At 34.3% G+C, this 24,501-nt stretch overlaps 1 protein-coding gene across 1 annotated transcript; it reads right to left on the bottom strand.

Annotated features, from left to right (window-relative positions):
* Positions 1-10,907: 10,907 nt before the first annotated feature.
* On the bottom strand, positions 10,908-12,439 carry LOC132171191 (heavy metal-associated isoprenylated plant protein 39-like). Its single transcript, XM_059582440.1, has 3 exons — positions 12,365-12,439; positions 11,918-11,993; positions 10,908-11,418 (listed from the first exon to the last, which is right to left on the bottom strand). The coding sequence occupies exons 1-3, from the start codon at positions 12,380-12,382 to the stop codon at positions 11,147-11,149; spliced, it is 366 nt and encodes a 121-aa protein (XP_059438423.1). The 5' UTR covers positions 12,383-12,439; the 3' UTR covers positions 10,908-11,146.
* Between the last annotated feature and the right edge of the window lie 12,062 nt (positions 12,440-24,501).

The following is a 24,501-nucleotide window of genomic DNA, read 5'->3' as shown; positions in this document are numbered from 1 at the left end:
AGCGAGTTGAGAGAGAGAGAGCGAGAGAGCGACGAGAGACGGAGACGGAGTTGTGAGAGAGGCTGGCTTGAGATGAGAGGCGGCAGAGACGATCGCAGATGCAGGGAGGGAGAAGGAGCTTCAGATTTTAGGGTTAGAAACTTAGGATATATAGAAGTGCAAAACGACGTCGTTTTGCACTTCTATATAATAAAAAATTAATAAAAAAAAACATTAAAATTGATGTTATGGGGAATCAAACCCCGGTACTCTCGTTGGCAAACTCGCATATGTACCACTACGCTGCAACGCCTCATTGCAATTTACTATATGAAATATATATATATAATATAAATATATATTATATTTACAAAAAGCGGTTAGCGGTTAGCGGTTAGCGGGTTTCCAAACCCGCTAACCGCTAACCGCAACCGCCTAGGCGGTTAGCGGTTTTTACTAACCGCTTTCAAAGCGGTTAGGCGGTTAGGCGGTTAGCGGTTAGCGGTTATAGCGGTTAACGGTTAGCGGTTGCGGTTAGGCGGTTTTAAATTTCAGCCCTAAAAAAAACCCAGCCATTTTCCAAATGTCAAGTCCAAAATGTACGTATTAAGGACTTTTCGGGATAAGTGTAAAAAGAAAGACTTGTTTGGCAAATATTTCAATATTTTTCTTGATGTACTTACCAAAAAAAAATTACATTTGACATTAAAATAAATGCATTTTCTTGTTACAAATTATCACTTTAATGATAATTTTGTTAAAAAAATTATTAATTGAGACAACTTAATTCTTAAAATACTAAAATAATGACAATGTATCTCAACATTAGTAAAAAAATGAAATTATTCTTACTAAAATAAAAACAAAATACTAAAACTTATAAAAAATAAAAAATAATAAAAAGACTAAAAATTTAAAACTAAAAAATAAAACCAAACCAGGGGTGGTCCGGCACCCATGGCCCTGGAAGGTTGCCTGACCATTTGTTGAGTGGGCCATGCAGAAGGGGATAAACCCAGAGGTTACTTTCGTGTTTGGCTGGTCGACCCGACAGACCCGGTTATTGTTCGGGTCTGGAAAATACTAACCGGGTTTGACCGGTACCGGCCAGACTCGAACATTAACCGGGTCTGATGGGAACCCACCAGACTTGGTTAAAAAAAAAAAAAAGTAAAAAAATGAGCATATTTGTAGTGTTTCATAATTCATATCTTTGATTACATAGGATGGATCATGGATCCTTCAAGACTTCAAGTGGACAACACCGAGCATAATGGCCCATGGAAACCTGATTTGTAATGAATCTAATGATGATGTAGTTTTGAGTTTTGTTTCTTTTTTTCTTTATTATTTTGTTTTTGTTAGCTTTATTATTATTATTATTATTATTATTATTATTATTATCTTTTTCTTTATTGCTATAATGGAAATGTCGTGGGAAATCTAATTTGATCCATATTTATTTCATATATATATATATATATATATGTGTGTGTGTGTGTGTGTGTGTGTGTGTGTGTCTGTGTGTGTGTGTGTGAAATTTAATATGAATAGTAAACATAGAACATCTAGGCTAGTCATCATAGCAGAAAAGTCTCTTTAAAGATAAACTAAAATCATTATTGCATTATAAGAAATTATGGAAATGGACTATCTAATATTCTAATATGTATAGAGTTGAAAATTGCTAATTTTGTGAACGTTTTTATTAACAATTGTATTGGTATTCATGTATTATTATTACAAATTTTTTTTTTTAAAAAAAATTTAGGGTTTAGAGTTTTTAGTGGGTCGGGTCAGATTACTTGTTAAGAGAAAGGGTCATGTCGGGTCGCGTTTATCTTATATGACCTGGTTATTATAAACGGGTTAAACGGATCGTGTTGGATTATCCGACTATTTTTGTGTTATAATAATGTCAGACCCAGTTATTCGTTTAGCTAAACGGATTGTGTTCGTATATAGGCCAATTGTATAACGGGTATCAACGAGTTGTAATCGAATCATGCCAAATGCCTGTTTTGCCAATCCTAAATGAAATGAACAGTTTGAAAATTAGGCAAAACTCATATTTATGCTCCATTTACTTCGACGTAAAATGATTTCCTTCGTAAAATATTTTTAGAAAATTCATTTTCCCTGAAAATATTTTTCGTCGAAAACATTTTACGGCGTTTACCTTGCACAAGGAAAATAATTTTTTTTAATATCTTTTTTTTTTTAAAAAAAATATATTTTTTCCAATAAGGTCCCCAATAGCACTTGCACGAGACTTGACCGGACCCGCCTGGGACCTGCCCGAGACTTGACCGCGACACGCTCAGGACCCGCCCGGGACCTGACCAGGACCCTTCCGAGACTTGATCGGGACGCACCCGGGACCTGCCCAGGACTCCGGAGGGACCTACCCGAGACCTGCCCAGGACCTAACCGGGACTCGCCCGGGACCCTCCCAAAACTTGATCAAGACCTACTCGGGACTCGCCCGGGACCCTCCCAAAACTTGATCAAAACTTCGAAAGTTGCCATTGAAGCAGTTTCACAAATATTTCTCTACAATTTTTACTGCTGCGGAGTTGGGGAATGTTGAATTTCTAACCATACTTATACGTTCTGATCCTAACCTCATATGGATGGTTGATGAAAACGATCAAAATATATTTCACATATCTATTCGATATCGGTAAGAGAGTGTATTCAACCTAATACATGAGATTGGCATTTTTAAGGATATGATTGCAGCCAATTGTGACAAAAAAGAGAACAACATGCTGCATTTAGCTGGAGAATTGGCTCCAGTAGATAGACTAAATATCGTATCAGGAGCAGCCCTTCAAATGCAGAGAGAGTTATTATGGTTTAAGGTGTGTTAATATTATTGCAACTTCCTTTATCTAGTATATATATATTAGTGGCAATTTCACTGCTCAATTTATAGCTCAGTTATTGTAGGAGATTGAAAAGATTGTGCCCCTTGCATTCTTGAAGGTAGAGAATTCAAAAGGACAAACACCCAAGGATTTATTTACAAAAACACATGAAAAGTTACATAAAGATGGTGAAAAGTGGATGAGGGGCACAACAATGCGTTGCATGCTTGTGGCAACACTGATTGCCACTGTGGTTTTCGTTGCAACCTTCACTGTACCAGGCGGCAATAATCAAGGAAAGGGAACTCCTATCTTTATGGAACATAATTGGTTTTTAGTATTCTTCCTACTGGATTCAATATCGTTGATATCCTCTTCAACTTCAATATTAATTTTCTTGTCAATCTTCACATCTCGTTACACAAAAAAGGACTTTCTCGGTTCATTACCTAGAAGGTTGATGTTTGGACTAACCACGCTCTTCATCTCAATAGTAGGGATGGTTGTAGCCTTTGGTGCAACTTGCTTTTTGGTCTATCAACGAAAAATGACAAGGGTTCCGACTGTTATAATTGCTTAAGCTGGTGTCCCAATTTCTTGTTATGTTCTGCTACATTATGAACTTTTGATCGATATAATCAGCTTAACATACTTGTCTAGATTTCTTTTTTGGTCCCGTAAGCGTATGTTTTGCTAGAAAGTGGAAGATGTCCACTCCAAGTCTCCAACAATTGATCAGTAGAAAGAATTGCCAGAGGTAATCAAGGGATTTTGAGCAAGGAAGGCCAGGGAAAGAATGATCAATTGGCTTGATTGTAGTAAATGTGCCATTGAATAAGGACTTTCATTTGTCATGTGATGTAATATTAATATACCTCTCTTTTGACCTCCTTTTTACCCATAAGTGACCTCCTTGTAGACAAAAAGGAAAAATAAAAAATAACATTTTACATATCTTGATTCAACCTTAATTTTACATTATTTTTATTGTTTGTAGTTTCCTAATCCATTTCGAAAGCAATGCACAATTGCAATCATTAGGCCGCCATTATAAAATGTTATGGCTATTGGGCTTAGTAAAACGTTAAGAAAGCACGGGAAAGGACACGAATCTCGAAAAGTTTCCTTCATTTATCACTGGACTTAGATTCTCTCCATTTCATTTGACATGGAGAGAAACAAGTTAAATGTTTTTAGGAGGGCAATTTTGCCATTTTATTTTTTTTGGACAAAAATGCCTTTTTTTTTTTTTTTTTTAATTGAATAAGGAAAGGGTTACAGGGAAGGATCATTTCCACTCCTAATCCAAAAGGAAAAAAGAGGGAACGATCCTAAAAACGAAAAAGGGGTGGGCTCCCCAACAATAGACCCAAAACAAACTAAAGACAAAAACGACAGAGAAATTCTAGTAACAGTTGGGAATGAGTCAAATAAATGACTTGGCCCATCAAGCGAACCGAAACAGCCAAAAAAGGCTGTAGTAAACGGCAAAATTCCGTAAATGGAACACCCCAAAGGGTAGCCGACACGACCATCAGTGGTCGGAAAAGAACAACACAGCCGACCATCAGTAGTCGGAAAGGAGAAGATCTCTGTCAAAAATACAAACAAAGGCCAGATCAAGGATTTAGTCCAGAAAATGAACACAGTGAGCAGAAAAACACAAGGAAATACAAAGAGACAACAAATACAAGCAAATAAAAGCATAATAAAATCTCCTAAACCAAAAATCAGCAACCCCAGCGGTGAAGATGGTTGAGACGCGGCGGAGGGAGGAGATGAAGCTGGAGACGATGGTGGATGGGCGTGATAGGTGGCAGGGCTGCCATGGGAAACGAGATCGGACTGCGAAGAATCCAAATCATAGACCCACGACAAAACCGAACAAAAAGGCTAAAGCCGCGGCTCAGAGGAGGCGGAGGAGCGTCGGAGGAGAGGCTAGTGTTGGGATTCCTGGCAGAGATGGGATAAATCGCACAAGGCGATGGATAAAACCGGAGAAAAACAATCACCGGTGAGAGGCATAATAGAGAGAGAGAGGAAGAGAGATAGAAGAGGGAAGGAGAGGAAAGGAGGGGTGGGAAGAAATAGGTCAGCCGATTCTTCCCACCCCAAGTCGTTCTTTTCTCTGGCTGGAGGCGCTGGAGAGAAAAGAAAAAAACCCTAGAATTTCACTTAACTAGACAACAAAAATGCCTCTTAAAACAACTAAATGAATCCCTTCCATTTCATAGGATCCTTCTCCTCACTCTTATCACATTTGTTATACATCAACTTTAATATCCAAGTTCCCTCTAAAGACTTTGAACAAAGGAAATTAATATACCATTTGAATGTTTTGGCCACTAGCAGCTCAGCTCGCTAGCTACCGTTCTCCATGTTTTGGTGTTCAAATTTAAATGGACAAATTAAAGTTTCCTCCAAATTGACTCACACAAATTATCACCAGTTTATTTTATAAAATACATGTAATTCTCATATACTTTATTAAACATTCATGTGATAAATTTAATATATTCGGTTGAAGCAAATTTTTCCAACCCAATTTGAAAGAAGAGAATGTCTCAAAAATAGATGTAAATTTAATAGATTGAATTAAAAAAAAAATTGTTAAGAAAATAATTTCTTACTCACATAACGGTAAAAAGCAAGTAAGTTTGTAGAGGAAACCTAGATGTTTAACTTACTCTTGTTTGACTTTCCTTGTTGTTTCTCTTGCTAACATAATCCTTAATAATTAAAATCCTAATATGTCATAGCTACCTAGTTGTCTCTAAAGTCTTGTTCATATTTGGTGGGAACATTAATTCTGTTCAAAATTTGGACTAAAGAAGAGTTGGTTCAAATCTCTGTTTCACTCTTCTTTTTTTCTCCCATTATATATATATATATATATATATATATATATAGAGGGAGGATGGAAGGGGATGACCAAATAATTTTTAAGGAATTTTTTTTTTTTGGCATATTCAGCCCCCTACAACACAATTTCTTGGCACTTGGCCCCAGCCTATATTAAACTCTGCCTCCGTCCCAATATATATATATATATATAAACCACAAACCAAAAATATAACATTCCAAACAACAACATACAACAGAAGACATTAATAAGATTAGCTAACCCATCATCACCTAACATACATGTCTTCTTGAAGATCAGTAACAGAAAAGATTTAAATACATAATCACCGCACAATAATCTTCTTTTCCTTCTTTTTTGTTTTTTTTTCACAAGCGTTCGGATACTTCTCTGCGCTTCCAACAGACTAATCTATACGTTCTTGTAAGGATTATAGGCCTAGTAGGCACTCACAAGCTTGTCCACATCATCCTTCTTTGGCTCTGGCTCTTCTTTCTTATTTTCTTTCTCCTTCTTCTTTGGCTCTGGCTCTCCTTCCTTAGTTTCTTTCTCCTTCTTCTTATCCTTCTTTGGCTCTTGATCTTTCTCCTATTTGGGGTGCAATATTTTTCTGTTCAAAATTTGGATGAAAGAAGAGTTATTTGAAAATGGGGCTAAACCCATGTGAGAATTGAGATAGATACTAATTTTAAATGTTTTCTTCTAATATGTGAGAGAATGTTGTCTTATTATAGTGTTGATTAATACTCACGAAATAAGAGAATGTGAAATAAAAAAAATAAAAATTAACACATTTTAATCACATACTAATACGTATCAGCAAGTTGTGAAAGAATTATAGATTAGACTAAGTTTAGCATTTTTTTTTATTAAAAAAAAAAAAGGAATGGAGATGGTTTTAAGGAGAAATTTGAAGAGGTGATTGGTTGAGGAATATGTGGATTTGGTATAATTTAGTCAATTAATGGCAAAAGAAAATGAAACGTGTGAGATTGAGGTTATGTTATGTTGGGTCAAAAACGTGTACACGTACGATTAACGCGAATGCAGAAATGGGGTGTCCATTTTGTAATATTCCTTTGATATTCCTCTTTGATGAAAACAAGTAAACTCCTCTCAACGACCATTTCACACCAGAAAAATTAAGTCTAACAAAGTTTTCGTCTGAATTAAATACACACAGAAAAAGCACACGTCTTAGCACACCAACTTAAGTGGAAAAATGTATCCATTTGTTAATGCTTTTTTAGATGGGGTTTTTTGTTGAAAAAAGTGTTATAATATGCCATAAAGATGAAAGCTGTCTTAAGTATTTTGTGTTAATTAAGTTGTTTGTTAATATTTTCATTTCGAAAAATATAAAACAAAAGAGAAGAAAAAAAATGTTATCAAACAAAGCTGACCTATTCTCTACTCTACCTAATATGGGGTGCGGTTGCAGTTCGAGATAATAATTGCTAACTATATTCACTTATATACACCTAGATGATATACAAAATTAATACATGTGCTCAGGTGATTAAATGCATTTGGTCTCACGATTCACATGCCTAACATGCATCTTTTAAAAAAAAATTTAAAAGTATTTTATTTGGGGCGCCTTTTTTTTTTTTTTTTTTTTTTTAAGTTGGTTGGAAAATGCAAAAAAAAAAAATTCATGTATTTGTGCAACAGTCAAAAGAGTGTATTTTTAAAAGTATATAATTTTAAATGCTCATACGCTCAGTTGACACAAATGACACTCTTTTACATATTTACCAAATATTTAATTGTATTTTTAAAAATTATGTTTTCATTAACTGCATTTTGAATTTTTTTATTTTTTTTTTATTTTTTTTTTTTTATTAGAACAGTTTTCGAAGTGCTAAGCACCAAGTTAAGTTACACCAGCAATAAAGGAAAAGTGTGTACAAGAACTGATCAGAGTGTGTCGGCAGAGAATAACTCCGATGCTTAAATCAAAAATATACTTAAACAGAATAAACATAATTCATCTGTAATGGGTGACATGGATGTAGCATTTATAGGTAATTACTTTTTAGCCATCTATATGGACCATATCACCCATTTATGGATAGATTATATATATATATATATATATATATATATATATTTTAGCTGATCCTTAGCATTATTCTTCCTTTTTTTTATAGCTTTCTAGCTTGGGCGTTGGAGGCTTGATTTAGTTGATTTATGGGAACAAGCCAACAAGGCTAAAATACGGGAATTCGATTCCCTTGGGCTTGAAATATGGAAAGTTATGATTCGTTGCTATTGTGGAGTTTATCACTGCTTCAACTGTGAGCCTGGATTGTTGGACTTGTCCGTGGGCTTTGCTCACCCGTTTGGGCCTTTAGTTCTTGGGCGATTAGATGCAGTGGGCTTAATGGGCCAGTCCCTCTGTCTAAATTTATTTCTTCATGGCACAGCTGGCAGGAGCTCATCTACCTATTTAGAGTTGTAAATGAGATCTCCCGCTTTGAATAAAATAAAATAAAAAAGTTGAAAATGAGTCGAGCTCGGGCGAGTTGAGGTACCAACAACTACCCAACAACTACCATCATGAAACATTTAAACATGCACAGGGATTCTGGTTGTCATAACTTGGCCCCGCAACAAAGTCTCAAAACATTTACAATCTTGTTTAACAAAGTCTTGAAGCATATATTGGCATATGTAATTTTGTTGTTATAAGCAATTCAGATAATAATTATGAGAGAGTTTTTATAGGATCCACCTATCTCATAAGTGACTGGACAATCCAAAATTTAAACAGAAGAGAAAAATTGTCTTAAAATGACAATTTTGGTTTTTAAAAGAACCGACTCTTCTTTGATTGATCATTTGGTCATGAGCAACGATATACAGTACTAATACTTGCCCACAAGTGATTGAGTGTATTCAGTCTCGTGATTTCACAGGCCAAACATGCATCTTTAAACAAAATTATAAAAAAGTCTTCTATTTGAGAGTGCAATAATTGAAGGAGCGAACAAAAATTCGTGTTTTTGTACAATAGTTGAAAGGATGTGTTTTAAGGAATATATTATTAAATAATATTTATTCAAAAAGCTTAAGCTGATAGGAAGAGATAAATCACTTAATCAATACTTTAATATATATGATTTTAAATGCTCAGTTGACACAAATCACATGTTTTAAAACTGTTAAACCAAACAAACACTATATGCTTGTGAGAATATGAAATTGAGAGGAATTGGGTGGTTAAAAATTGAGGGACAAAATTGTAATTTTACTTTTTTTAAGACAATTTTACCCCTTAAAAGTAACCAACCGGTTACCTTAATCTTATGCTCTCTCTTCATATGATTCTTCTAATCCTCCCGCATTGTTGAGTATGACAACGACTAGTTATTTCTTTAGCCAAAATTACTCGTGGAGTATACAACGCAGAGCATGCAGTATACCAAATTTTTTGGTATGCATTTCTTTCTTCTTAAATCAAAAGATCGTATGTTTGTTAATGTGTTTTGAGAATTTTTTTTTAAATTTTTTTTTTTTTATGCTCCATGTTCATTGCATTATTGTGAGCTTTTGTCCATAACTAATTCAACAGTACAAGTGTCTTATGAATACTCTAATTTTGGTGTCTGATTTTTATTGAGAAAGAGTTTTTCTCTAAATCACGTTGGAGGAATTCCTCCTTCTCAATCTATATAATGATATGTGTCACTTGAGGATGAGGAAATTAATTACATGTTTTTAATTTTTAATTTTTTTTAAAAGATAGGAACAAACTTGAAAGAAATTTTATTAAAAAAACACGTGAAAAGCATGTACTAAAAGATATGTGTCACTTTTATATATTGGGTTGGAGGAAGAAAACACATTCTGAAGAAGTATTTGTTGTTTTTTGTTTGTTTTTGGGTAACACTTAACCCCCTCAAACTATCACCCTAATGACAATCTACCATTCAAACTATCAATTGCGATAATTTACCCTCAAAACTACCAAAACAACAATAATGTACCTCTAATTTTAACAAAATGACGAGATTATCCTTACTAAAATAAAAACAAAAATACTAATTTTTTTTTTCAAAATTTTAAGGGTATTTTTGTCTTATTGAAAATTCTATAGGAGTAATTTCGTCATTTTGTTAGCATTTGGAAGTACATTGTCATTTTTTTGGTAGTTTGAGCGGTAGATTATTATTGGGGTGGTAGTTTGAGCAGTTTAAGTGGACTTTATCCTTTGTTTTTGTTTTCCTAATTAATGTGAGAATGCAGTTTTGAAAATTGACAATATTGATTAGAGTTCATTATTAGATTACTATTTTCATTTTTTTTTTTTTTGACATGTTCGCACAAGAGAGGGGGGAAAGGAATTCGAACTAATGACCTCCGTTTTATAAAGCGTGATTCCAACCGATTGAGCTACTTCTGGAAGACACTCTCTCATCAAAACTAGTCAAGCCACCATCACCCAAAGGAAAGAAAACTATTTGCACCAATTCCTAGTCGAGAGATATTAGACATTATTTTGCTTTACATTTTTTTTTTTTGCAAATTCACTATTGTATTTATGAAACCTATGGAAGGGGGTTGAATTCAATAGTGATTTTACAAATTCGTTGTACCAAGATGTACAGCAAAATGATTTCTTTATTTTTTCTCTCCAGTATTTGTGGCTTTATATAATAGTAACATCCAGATGGAAGGGGGTTAAAAAATAAAATAAAACAGCACAAAAGTATTAAATTGTTGTGTTGATTATGACGTGTAGCTCAATTGGCTAAATACCACGTCTCAGGTTAATAATTTGAATATTTCTTTTCCTCTCCCTCCCCTGGGGCCATATTAAAAAAAGTTTTGAAAAAAAAAACGCTTTTTTTTTTTTTTTGTTTTTTTTGTTTTTGTTTTTGTTTTTTCGAGTTGAAATAGTAATCTCTTATAAATCAAAAGGAGTACAATACTCTGAATAAAACTAGAACATTCCCCCATCCTAGCAAATGGGTGATGGAAGTCTTTGCCATAAGATGGGTTGCTTCATTAGCCTCCCTTTTGGTGTTCATAACGGACCAATAAGGGAAACTATGTAACTAAACTTTGGTATCCTCAATCATTTGGCCATAGCGACTCCAGCAAGGGCTATCTTGTCTCGATGCATTTACAATTTATAAAAAACTCTTATGTTGATGTAAAAACCACAAACCAAAAATATAATATTCCCAATTACAACACATACAAGATAAAACATTTGTAAGATTAACTAACCCATCATCACCCACTGCACATAAAGCACTTACTGTACATGAAGCCTCTCTCAGTGATGTATTCTAGCACACCAGTAACACAAAAGATTTTTCTGTTACTGTACATATCACCCACAATCATCTTTTTTTTTTTTTTTTTTTTCATATGATTCTTCTAAGGTCTAAGAATCAGCAAATTACACAAGGTTTCCAACAGACTAAACTTGGGATGTGTAAGGATTATAGGCCTGGTAGGCACTCACAAGCTTGGCCACATCATCCTTCTTTGTCTCTTCCTCCTTTTTTTTGGATGAACTCTCAGGCTCTTCCTTCTTCTTCTTCTTCTTCTTCTCAGCCTCTTCTGCTGGTAAAACAAATGATATTTCGGCTTTGCAAAGCCCACTCAGCTTTTTGACTACACCAACCGGATCCATGTTCCCGATAAGGGTCAATTCCTGGGCCTTCATGTTTATGGAGATTGAATCCACACCTAAAAAAATTACGTTACAGAACCAGTCAAATTTGTCAGCCTTTCATGCCTTAAGATCTGCCATTTCTTTCTGTAAATATATACCATAACAATCTAAAAACCTAAAGAGATGAAAGTATGAAAGAACCACACATAATTAATTGGTTCCACACGTCAAAACATTTTCTTAGCTATATCTTTCCTTAATTATTTGACTATATACAAAGACTATTTATAAAAAAAGAGTTTGACTTCTACATAATCAACAATAAATTTAATTTACACAAACCATCTTATAACTCTTGCATTCTTGTAACTATTATTTCAATAATTTCTTTATGTAAATAAAAGAAAATTCAAGAAATAAATCAAACTAACTAACTTATTGCTGTAATCAGATTGAATTATTGAAACAGATTTTCCTTTCAAGTTTTGAACCAAATAACATGATTATAATATCAGAGACTACCAAAGGGGTTATAGCTAGCAGATTAATTACAATCAGGTAAAAATGCTATACCTGGAAAATCAGAGATTGACTTCATGGCGTTTTGCTTCGCTGTTTCATCATGCACGTCCACCTTCAATATCACTTTCTGTCATAAAACATGATAGAAATCCATTAAGATTTATATATCAGGGAAAAATTAAAGTGTAAAAAAACAAAAACAAGCTGGAACATTACTGCAAGCAACCGCAGTATACAACCAAACTCAACTTCCATATCATCACAAACACCTTATCCATTATCTATATAACTCTATCAGGGATTCCCCAGCTTCTAAGCAGGAACAAATTCTCAGAAGTTTTCCAAAACTTGCCTTTAGCAATGATTCTAGTTCTGATTTCCCATTTTATTTGCACGACTATCTTTTCTTCTGCCCAAAGATGGTTGCCATGCTTAAAAATTAACAACATCTAATGGCTGATAATAATTAAAATTAAAATTTACTTGCAAAATTTGTACCTTTATCGGCTGCGACATTTCCTGATGGAGGAGCCTCACGCAGTGCTTCAGAACGTCACACGCCGTATAATCTGATTCGAGAATGACATACTATTTTTTTTTTCCTCTTATTCCCAATGACATAAATGTAAGTAATCTATAATTATATAGTATAAGGTATACAAGCTATCATCACTCCTTTACACGTTCTCTTTTGTCCGCTTCTTCACGCTACTTATAAGGTTTTGTTTTTTGTGTTTTTTTTTTTTTAAAATACTACATTTTTACCATATCTGGTTAGAGAATAAGAGAACAATACGTTTGTCAAAAAGGATTTTATATAAAAAATGAATAATGTTGAGAGATAAAGCGGTTATGAAGTAGTTACCAAAAGTACATTAATATACATAATTAAATACAAGTACTTTAGCCCAAAAGCCTAAGTTAATAGGTTAAGGTCCACTTATGTATATTAAGCATTTTTTTTTTAAAAAATATTTTCTCAATATGGGACCCAATATTCACAAGTACACTCACAATAATCTTCCCGTTGCGAGTTTTTACCGAAAGTACATTAATATAACATAATTGAACACAACTCTAGTCCAAAAGCCTAAGCTAATGGACTAAGGTCCACTTAAGTATATTGAACACTCTTTTCTTTTATATTTTCTCAATGTGTAAAACAATACTCACAACAAATAAGTTAATTGAATAGTTCATAAAGAGCTTGGTGGCTCCCCGAATTTGCCTTGACCTTGTTTGTTTAATGTTAGTTCCCTATTGTTTCTTTTATTTCTTTGTGCACCTGAGGGGTCCTTCGGGGCATCAAGCAACAAGTGCAAGCCAACCTCTTCCCTTAATCATTGATTTAAGGAACTTATAAAAAGCCATTGCCCAAGATATGGACTTTGGTGTCATGGTGTGAAGCATAATCTAAATTAATGTCTACAAGTAATAGGAGTCGTAATCAGTGATGTCCTTTCATTTTCTTTAATTTGAATGACAGACAATATCGGCCGAAATGAGCAGACAAGTTTATCTCACGCATATCATCCTGGAGGGTGACTCCTTGGAGGTCGTACAAGTTCTGTGAAAAGAAGGTAAATGCTGGAGTAGGTACGGGCATTTAATAAACGATGTCAAAACTCTCCTCCATGGTGCGCATAAATGGTAGGTCCGTCATATAAAACGAACAGCTAATTAATAGTGTTGCACATAGCTTGGCTAGATTGGCATTATCTATTGGAGAGGACCATCTGCGGAGAGAGGTTCTAGATTGTATTCGTAATATTGAGTAATGAAATGAGAGAACCCCAATTTAAAAAAAAAAATCCTACTAATGATAGATACTATTCATTTCATTTGATATCATTTGATAAGGAGAGAATCCTATTTTCCTTGCATAATATATATTCTTTTTATATTTATTATTCTAATTTTATAAGTCCCTTGCAACCAAGAAGCTAGGGGATATGATTCTTAGTCTTCAAATTTGATAAGCACAGTAACAATTTAGCAAATCCTTAACTATTTTGATTAGCTGGATGTTGAACTTTTTTGTTACAGGACTAGCCAAAATAACTTTTTAGATGTGAGTGCTCTTATGATTTGAATTTACTTAAGGGATAAATGCAAAATTTGTTGTTGTGGTTGGCCTAAATTACAAATCACTCAATGTGGTATAAAAAATAATTTATAGGTCCTTATAGTTAGCCCAAATTACAAATCACTCCCTATGATATAAAAAATAATTTATAGGTCCTCAAGGTATGCCAAAATAACAGTTTACTCATTGAAATCAATTTCCGTTAATGAACTAAAGAAAAATCTGTTACTTTGCCAGCTAATAATATTACACATCAGTCATCATTCAATGTCATACTGCTACAATAAATTAACCTAATCTTTTATTTCATCTTCATCTTCCTCAACTACTTCACTAAATGCGATCGTCAAATTCTCGCAAAATGCTTCCAAATCGTTGTGAGAAATATGCAAATGAAGGAGGGTTACGCACAGAGTAAAATTTTGTTGATAAAAGTGATTATGTTAATTTATTGTAGCAGTATGACATGACAAAGTAACGGATTCTGTTAAGTTACTTAATGGAAATTGATTTTAAGAAGCAAACTGTTATTTTGGCCTACCCTAGGGATTTATAAACTATTTTTTATACTACATAGAATGATTTGTAATTTAGGCCAACTACAAGTACCTATAAATTATTTGTTATACTATAAAGAATGATTTGTAATTTAGGACAACCACATGAACCAATTTTGCATTTATCCATTTACTTAATTTATGTTGATTCTAGAAACTCGAAATGCTTACGGCTGGCTTTCAAACATGAGTTAGGTTCTATATATATATTGTTAAACTAATCATAAAATGTTAGAAAATTTTAGAAGTGAAAAACTGTCAATGCCACATGCGGTGATTTTTTTTTTTTTGTTTTTGTTTTTTAAAGTGACTCAAGCTCACACGAAAGATTTTTATTTTGTTTTGTTTTGTTTTTTGGTTATTGAAGCTCACACGAAAGAAGAAAAAAAAAAAAAAAAGTTACTAAAGCCCACACGAAATTTTTGTATTAAACAAAATTATTTACTTGACTAACTTTTTAATTTTTTTTTTCTATTCATCTATGTATTTTAGATTTTTTGCATAAAAAATGTTTTTTTTATTCAAATCTTATAAATCGCTTCACAACCAAGAAGGGGACGGGATTCCTAATCTTAATATATAAACTTGATTTAGGTTTTATGGTAAAACTAATCTTAAAATATTAGTACATCACATGCAGTCATACATTACAAAATTTTGAAAAACAAAAATGTCAATGCAACATATATATATATACTTGATCATAATTCATAAGTAACCTCAATATCCCACGCAAGCATTTCTTGCGTATTACCCAGAGAAACTTTTGTAATTTTATTTAGGAGCTAGAGCCCTCCACTTGAATTTTGTTCCCTTGCAACCCCGTTTCTTATATTACTTAATTAAAAAAAAAAAAAAAAAGAGCGAGAGAATGTACCATGCATCCTACAATAATCGATCGGCATGCAAGACAACAAAAGAGACAGTTGACGAAGTGAACATGGCCACATGGGATGCATGAATATAAAACGTACGTTATTTCGACAATAACGTACACGAGGTTCTTTTACTTGACTAAAGGTTAAGTTTTATATTCTATTTATTTATGTTTCTCACTACATAATGGTGAAGATTAATTGTTTTACAAGTTTGGTGGACTTAATTTGTAGCAAAACAATCAAGCATTTTTTATGTAGACCCGACTGCGTTTAAATTTGTAAAGAAAATAAGTACTAATATTTTAGTGTCCGAATGAGGTTCAAGACTGGTCCGAACACGCTTTGTTCGGAATGGCGTTCGGAATAAGTCCGGATGAGCGGGATCGGGTGAGCCCCATTTGAAGTGGCGTTTGGAGACAAGTATGGCGCCCGAGCTGCTCAAGAGGAAAGCACAAAATGCTTCATTTGGATAGTTTGTTCGATGCACTTCCGTACGAGTATCACTAGTGGTCGTTCGCTAGTTTGGTTGGAGTCTTGTTCAAACAAGGATTGATTTTTAGGATTTTCTTTAGTGTCATATCGCAACCTCCTCCGAATGAGTAGCGGCAATTTGATTAATCCGAATTTATTATGTGTTTTAATAGCTTTAGGAGTCCAGTTACTATAAAAACTTTATATGGATGACTATTGCCACCTTTTTTATTATTAGGGAAAACATCACTTAGCCCCGTGACGTTCCTTCATTTAAACTTTAAAAAGTTCTAACGCCAGGTTGCTAGGTTTTAAAATTTTGTAATGTCATCAATCCATTAAGATTTTATGTTAAATGCTAATATTGCATGATGAAAAATACCCAAAATACCCCTATTATAAAAAGGGAAAAAAATCATGTACGTGTCGTGTGACACACGACCTTGGTTTGTGGTGGGTGCTAGACTGACGATGGCTGTGGGTTTGGTTACAACGAATTTAATTTAATTTTTTAAAATAATTGTTTAATTAATTATATGTTTATATATTTATAAAATTTCTAAGGGATAAGGAGCATTTCACATGTTAACCGTTTGATTTAACCATATATCCTAACAGTATGGGTAACATTTGAAAATTTTAAAACACGGCGACATGACATTGCAAAATTTTAATGTTTGAGGGTACGACTATAGAAGTGATGGAACATTAGGGGGTAAGTGAAGTCTTTACTAATTATTATTGTAGTACCCCCAAATAAAAAAAAAAAATTATTAATTAGTAAAAACATACTTTTATATAAATATTGAAAGGATTTTTGAAGTATAAATATTATTAATTTAATTTAGTTTATTTATTTTAAAACTACAGTACACGAACGTTCAGGGGTTCTAGCGAACGATTGAGCGAGAATGTTCGAAACCACACTTGAACGATCGTATGTACGCATAATAGCTATTAGATTAGAAGGGATCTTAATTTCCTTGAGCTCTTATGCGTGGGACACCACTATAAGAAGGCCTAGGATAAACCCTATAACTTCCTATTCGTTCTTCAGGCCATCCTAGACCTAGAGAGAGAGAAAGAGAGAGGATTGCCTTGGGAGGTTTTGGTCTCTCTAAGCTTGAAGGACTTATGTCCGGAGTGACATAGATCGAGTTTAGATGCCTGACATGATTGATGAGCGATTCAGTTGAGTAACTGAGCTCGTGCGTTATAATGGTCATGAGCTTACAATTATACGGGCTTGACCCTATGGTCTTAGAGGTTTATTTTTATGATTGGCCTTCGATCTAATGATTGTTTCGTAACCCGTGCAACCATGTTTACATGGTGGGCACTACACTACCCGCAATATTCAGTGTATCGGTATTGTACTACAGGTTCCTCGAGATATTGCCAACCCTACCAAGAAGGAATTAAGAGCTTGGATATAGACCACATTGATGAGAGCTATGATTAATGTTCAAGCTAGTATGTAAATATAGATATATGCATGATTTACTGCATTAAAGTACTTGTGACTTGTTACTGAAATTATGTTAATCTCTTTAAAATGAAACTTAGTTTCGTAATGGCGTAATAAAAGAGGAAACAGATCCTCTCAATTTTATTTAAAATGGAGAATATCCATTTAGTGCATTTAAGAGGATAAACTTGTCCAAAAAAATTGTCCCTAAAAAAATAAGAATATTATGACTCTCCTAAATGCACTAAATGGATACTTTCAATTTCAAATGAAATGGAGATGATCATTTTCCAATAAAAGAAGCAACACATACTTTACGAAAAAAATCATGTTTACTATTCCTGGAATCCAAATTATTTATAAGCACATTGTATAATTTTTTTTTTTTTTTGAAAAAGCTCATTGTATAATTAGTTTCATAGTAATTTACTTACTAAGTCATGGACTTACACAGTTACTTTCTTTCACTTGTCAAATACTGTGGTATTCTGTAGATTAGCAAGTCATCAGGCTGTAGAGTGAAAAATTTGGTAGGGTGAAGATGTCAAGCGAATGGCTTACAACGTGAGGGTTGCTTGGTTAGTGATAATTGTTCTTTTTATAGAAAAGTTTGTTTGGAAGTTCTGAGTCTATAATAATGATTCTTTATATTATTAAGTTCATGTTTTAGCATGCTCAAATTTCTGATTCATTTATAGCATATTCTTAATTTGATAAATTAGATGACCTTATGGTAATACCACCAGCCAATTACCAATTGATTGGTCTGGGAAAATTGCAGCGACCCCCTAAGTTGATCAAAGTCAATTGATTTAACTTAGGGGACGTTAAAGTCATGTTATCAGGGCTCTACGCTTTGAAAATTATGGTCATTGGGCTAAGACTTTTCGTTGGAGACTCTTTTCGGAGAATGTGCAATCCCTGAGTCTTATTCCTTATGAAATGAGGTTGGGAAGTGAACGAAGAAATTAAATACCAATTAATTAATTTTCTGGGGCATTACAATTATTCATTGGTTTTCAATAGAAAGTACTCAAGGACTGGTTTTCTATCAATCCTACCTCAAATCCTTGATTGGTTCTTGGTTTTGGGAAGAAGTTTTAACCTAGTGTTGTTGTTTTTGCGATTTGCTACACCTATGCTACATCAATTTTATTTGATTGCTTAGCCGACTCTAAATCTCAATTTGTGACGGCTAACTAGAATTCTAATAGTAATTGTTTGAATTATACACAACGGAAACAAAAAAAATATTCAGTACCACTCGTGCACTAAAAACAAGATTTGATCAGTTGTTCCACTTGCCTTTGTTCCCGAGTTAATTTCTATCATTTATTCTCCTAGTGGTGGCGTATGCTACTAGAGCAATACCCATAATACCCACATTTTTAGGGGTGTTACACTAAATCTCTCACAAATTCAGCAAAACAGAGAGAGAGGGCAGTATTTCTCACACACTTGTAGCAAGTTGTTTCGCACACACTTGTTGTAGCAACACTATATGATATGTTTTTATACATGGTTCAATTGAACCGTTACATACCATTTACTCTCGTGTAAATGTAATTGATGTTACGCATCAAAAAAATTAGGTTGCTCACTAATGGGCGCTAACCTTGAACAGTTACATCTCTCGCTTGCACATGGTGGGACGACCCAATCATGCATTTCTTTATCTATTTTCGATCATGTTTATACCAATAGACTATGCGACCACCGAGCACACCTACATAAAAGGTTGGGAGCATTATACCAAATCTTGTAAAGACCAGCAAAGCATCCTTATCATTATATCCCGACTCATTTCGCCACATCAAATTAAACATCTCTAATCCTTTTCGAGTCCAACATCTCATAGCAGTGTTTAACCTTCACAAAACATGTTGCATCCATGGTTATGTTGCAACATTCAAGAAGCTACATAATACAAATGTGTTACCAAATAGTCTTCTTTTTGCCCTCATATCTATCAATTTCGGTCCAGTTGCTTCCTCATAAATGCCCCTTTAGATTGCATCAGACATGGTCATAGGCAATGTGCTAAAGTACCATAGGCTAAAACCATAACCTCTTGACATAGCCAAAGATCACAAATGGCACACATAAGGTCATTAACAATGAACCATGGGAAGTAGGATCGGTTCACTCTCCTCCATTGTTGATCGAATAAGCATAAGTAAAATGAAATACATGCTACAGTAGAGTTCTCTTTTCAAAAGAACATATGTCTAAACTTAATACACCGTATAGATCTTATTCTAGTTGTTACCTAAGTGCTTAATCCGAGTCCTTCATTTGCTCGCCACTTGAGGCGCCAAATTAAGGTCTCACATTTAGGTAATCATAGGCTACATGGATTGTGGGCTATCTATGCATGGTTTTAAAAAGAATAAACCTCATCTTAGCCCTTGCTAAGGCGACATATCAATGTGTCAACCAACTCTATATGTTACTTTAGCATCAAGAGCACAATGTCTCATTTTTACTTGCTACCTAACACGCTAGAGGCGGCGGCTCGTGTGACTGGGCCAACCCAAGCCTTTATGCTGATGTGTCTATCTCACTAGATTACACCAAACCCATTTGAACAAACATCTTAGTTTTTTGTGGGCCTCCTCATGCAGATTTGTGCGAGCTGATGCACCACCTCCTCAAGCCGTGCCACTGCCGGACCACAGTCTCAAGCAGATTTGTGAACTAATTGCCTGCTACCGTTTGTCAATTTTAAAAACCAAAGCGACAAATTAAGCACACTGTTGCTTGAATTCCCTATTTTGATCAGCAATGAAGTGCGTTTGAATTCCCTAGCTTTAAAGGGTTAGCGTTATTCATTTTCTCCAGAAAAAGAAAAGTTTCCTAAAATCTTCATGACGATTCTATTGTTCTTGTCCTAGATATTATTCTAGGGTTTATGCCAGGTCCTTCCATTCTTCGCCCTCGTCGCCTTCCATACTTCCATACACAAAAATGCATTTGTCATGGAAGAAGCTTCCTAAAATGGAAATAATTAGCTCGGGGATGGTGAACTGATTCTGATCAGCACATGAATTGTACTCCACAAGGGTTGATGATCGCACAGCCGCGATGCAGCCTCATCTTCATCTTCCTCTTCCTCATTAATGGTCTGATCATCCACGTCATCCTCAGCCAAGAACCAACACAAAACTAAAGTTTTTTTACCATTATTTTAGATAGAAAATGTCTGGGGTGCTAATCTGATTAACAAAGGAAGTTACGAAATGGCCACTAACCTTAAAAATTATGAAACTTGCCACTAATTAAAAAAAAAAAAGAAAAAAGAAGAAGAAGAGATAGATTCATTGTCACTTTCAGCTCCTAAGTACGAAACCTTTGCTTGATTATTATTGGAAGAAATTTTCTTGTAGATTTATTTAATTATTATAAAACGTTATCTGTTTTAAAAGAAGAAAACGACATTCAAAGAGTAAATGTACTGGACTACGTACCGATACTGTATTGAACAGTATTTTGTCCATTTGTTTTTATCTGTCTATAATAATGATGGATATTGTCTTATAAATCTAGCGGACTTTTTGGCCAAAACTCCTACAATTCAGGCTATCAAAAGACTTCCCGTTTCTTCGGATTGCTCAGGACTCGAGAGGCTCTGAAGCTCAATCTGTAACGGCTAGAATTCGAATAGTAAGAAGTAATGTCATGTACCATAATTGTTGTTATCATCATGACTTTAGAATTTTTCTCTTTCTCCTTACCATTATTTTATTATTTTTAATTACTTTGGAATCAGTATATTCTTTCATTTTTTTAAAATAATAATCTTGTACTTTTCTCATGGTGGTTCTTCTTTTACTATTTTACAAATTTGGTAGAAGAAAAGTTTATGAAAAACCAGATTAAAAAACAGAAAAAGAAAAAGAAAAGGATCAATAAATAGACTAGTCAAGTTATTTATGAACAAGAAAAACATTTTACTTAGAATTATTCTTCTATTTTTTAGTCATATATATATATATATGCGTTCTCACTCTAAAAAGACTAGTTAAGCTACAATTAAAGCTCCATAGAATTACGTACTTTTAAAGCTTGACTTCTTTATAATCCACTCATCATATGTTAGCTACCCATATTCCCAATATGAGACAATGGTAATCTCATACAATGCTTTGTAAGCACTAGCGACATGAATCTGCGCTATCATTACAAAAAGGACTAGTCAAGTTTCAATTAGAGCTTTTCGGAATTGCTTGTATAAAACTTAGTCTCACATAATAAGGAACCAATGTAAAATTTATTATATATGAGATTCTTTATAATTCAACCGCTCTATAATATGTTAACTATACATTTTCCTAATATGGGATTGAAGTCTTATAGTGTCCAATACAATTACCATTATAAATCATCATTATCAATTCATATTGATTTTTGGAGTAATGCTATACCTATAATTTCTTTACTATTTTTTACAACTTGTTGACAAACATAATTAGCATGTGATTAGAGCCATGTCAACAAACAAAAGAAATGTAACACCCCAAATCACATGATGATATGTGTCAACAAGTTGTAAAAAAATTGTAAATGTGATGCAGTCTAGTATTTTTCTATTTTTCTTTTTTTGTACTCGTCACTCTTCATCACTTGACCTAGTTATTAAGTGCTCTATGTATACATAACGTTATAATTATTTTAATGAATCAATTAATTTTTCTATCTGATTTGATTTCTTACGATATCAGGAAAAAAAAAACATGGAAGAGGTAGGCGATGTCAACATGCCTCAAAGGACTCCTTTTGAAATCGAACAAATTCCAACATCACATGTAGCACTAGTAGTAGATGATCATGCAAACGAAAATCAAACTGATGAGAGTAAGTCCTCTCTTTTCCAGCTTCTTAGCATCTAAATGGAATGATTTATCACAGAAATACTGCAGTTAATACCTATGCTACTTGGAAAAATTGCAGGCGATTCTTCCAACATAAGAAATTCTCTCTATCGAGCTGCACTAGAAGGTGATTGGCAAAGTGCTAACAACCAATATAAGGAATATCGAGATGCCGCTAAAGGGGAACTTCCCCAAGAAATGGATGCTCCCACTCTATGGGAACTTCCCATAACACAGCAGAAGCTGAATGCTCTTCAAGTTGCAATTGCAGCAAAACAGACCAATTTTGTAAAAAAACTGTTGAACTGTGAAAATTCTATATAACGACTCCAAACGACACCTATTTTGAATGTATAGGTGTTTCACACAATTTATGCGAAAATAGATCTGACCTAACAATTAATAAACAACCAAAAATATATGAAACAATAAACAATAAACAACACAGATATTTTGGTTACGAAGAGGAAACCAATTAGAGAACTCTCTAATTGTAAAACCTCTCCGGGGCAGCCAAACCCAGGAAATCAACTAACTCAGTAAAAGAATAAAGGATTACAAGACGTTCACACTTACAAAACCTTTGCAATTGACACGATCTTGTATAAGACAAGCGACCCACTTGCCTTCTACCGCAGTAGCCCTTGCCAGAGACAGCTGGCACAATCCTTCTACGTGATCTCCCTTCACCGGAACTCCGGTTGACTTCGCATCAACAATCAACAAGTAAACACAAACGATCACTCTAAGAGAGAGAACAGACTCTACCCTCTTAGTACACAAAAGCGAATTCTAGATGCAGAAATTCGTACCTCTCTCTTTCTATAGAGGTGTATTTATAATAGCCCCATCATCCCTAGACCTAGGAAAGAGTTTATATTCATTTAAAACTGTTACAGGTACGCGGCGTCCGGACGGGAACATGTGCCGTCCGGACGGGACAAAAAAACACAGCCAGAAAGTGTTTTTAACCCATGGCCGTCTGCAATCTCGTCCGGACGAGATTGCACACGAGCCATTCCGCCCAGCTTCGTAGTCTTCTCTTTATCGCCCGTTTTGACCCAGTAAACATTGGAATTAGCTAAACCTTGTGAAACATGACTTTGTATATCCTTGAGTTAGCTTTCCAACGCCGCAAAGATTGCTCCAATCAGAGGCTTGAAACTCAAGATATGGCCTTTTTAGTAAAAGTCGTCCGGACAGGATTCAGACGAGACTGCAGACGAGGCTCTCGGGAATTCCTATTTATCGAGCTCGTCCGGATGGGATTGCAAACGAGATTGCAGACGAGGCTCTCGAGAAAAATAGAATTCTTCGAGCATCCGAACGGCACTTCTTCTCGTTCGAACGGTAATTGAATGGATGATGAATCTTGGCACTTTTGGTCACCATTTTGCTTACCGAATTAAGCCAACAAGAACTTACAAACTCCCCCTTTGGCAATTCGGTGACAAAATCAATCGGACGAGTCACCATCATCTCCCCAATTTTTATACTCCCCCTTTTTGTCACAAATTGACAAAAGGTATCATGTTTCCTGAAACACTCAACACAAAAACATCAAGGCATATGTGGAACAGGAAAAACAATAATCAAACACTTCATGATCACATATAGGAAAACGCATGAAGAAGACAACAAGATCATGAATAACAGAAACTCCCCCTCAATATAAGACTTAATAATCAACAAGAAACTTAAAAAAAATTTCTCCCCCTCAAAAGTCAAATGAACACACATGATACACACATCAACAACTCATGTATTTTAGCAATGAATATCCCAAACATACTCCAAATATGCAAAATATACATGAGACTAGAAACGACAAGAAACTCATATTGTTTAACCCAAGCCAAGAAAAAATGATCCATTCAACCATTGCTTGTGTGTTGTGTGTGTAAGCCATTTAATGAGAGAAAAAATACCAGTTTACAAAAGAGGAGAAAGTTTCACCAACACGAGGTTTTGACAAGTAAATTCAATCAAAAGTCAAACCTTATCATACTAGGGCCTAGCCACTCTCATCCAATACAATCCTCTTTTGAAAAAATAGCACAAGTTTGACACAGTGAAATTAAATTCCATAAGGAACATGTTTTTTTTTTTTTTTTTCACTATTTTGATTCTTTTTCTCTTTGAGAGAGTGTCTTTAAACAATTGGTGTTTTATACAAAAGAAAGAATGCAGGAATTTTTAAGCCCTAGGTTCAACTAGCATATAGTCAATTTAAAAAAAAATATGACTAGTCAAAAACACCTCATGTAGTTACCTATCATACCTCACTTTTAAAAAATTTCCTCA

This window comes from Corylus avellana, chromosome ca2, assembly GCF_901000735.1.
Source record: "Corylus avellana chromosome ca2, CavTom2PMs-1.0".
Taxonomy (NCBI): domain Eukaryota; kingdom Viridiplantae; phylum Streptophyta; class Magnoliopsida; order Fagales; family Betulaceae; genus Corylus; species Corylus avellana.
The sequence above is the reverse complement of the archived record's forward strand: the minus strand, read 5'-3'. Positions and strand labels throughout refer to the sequence as shown.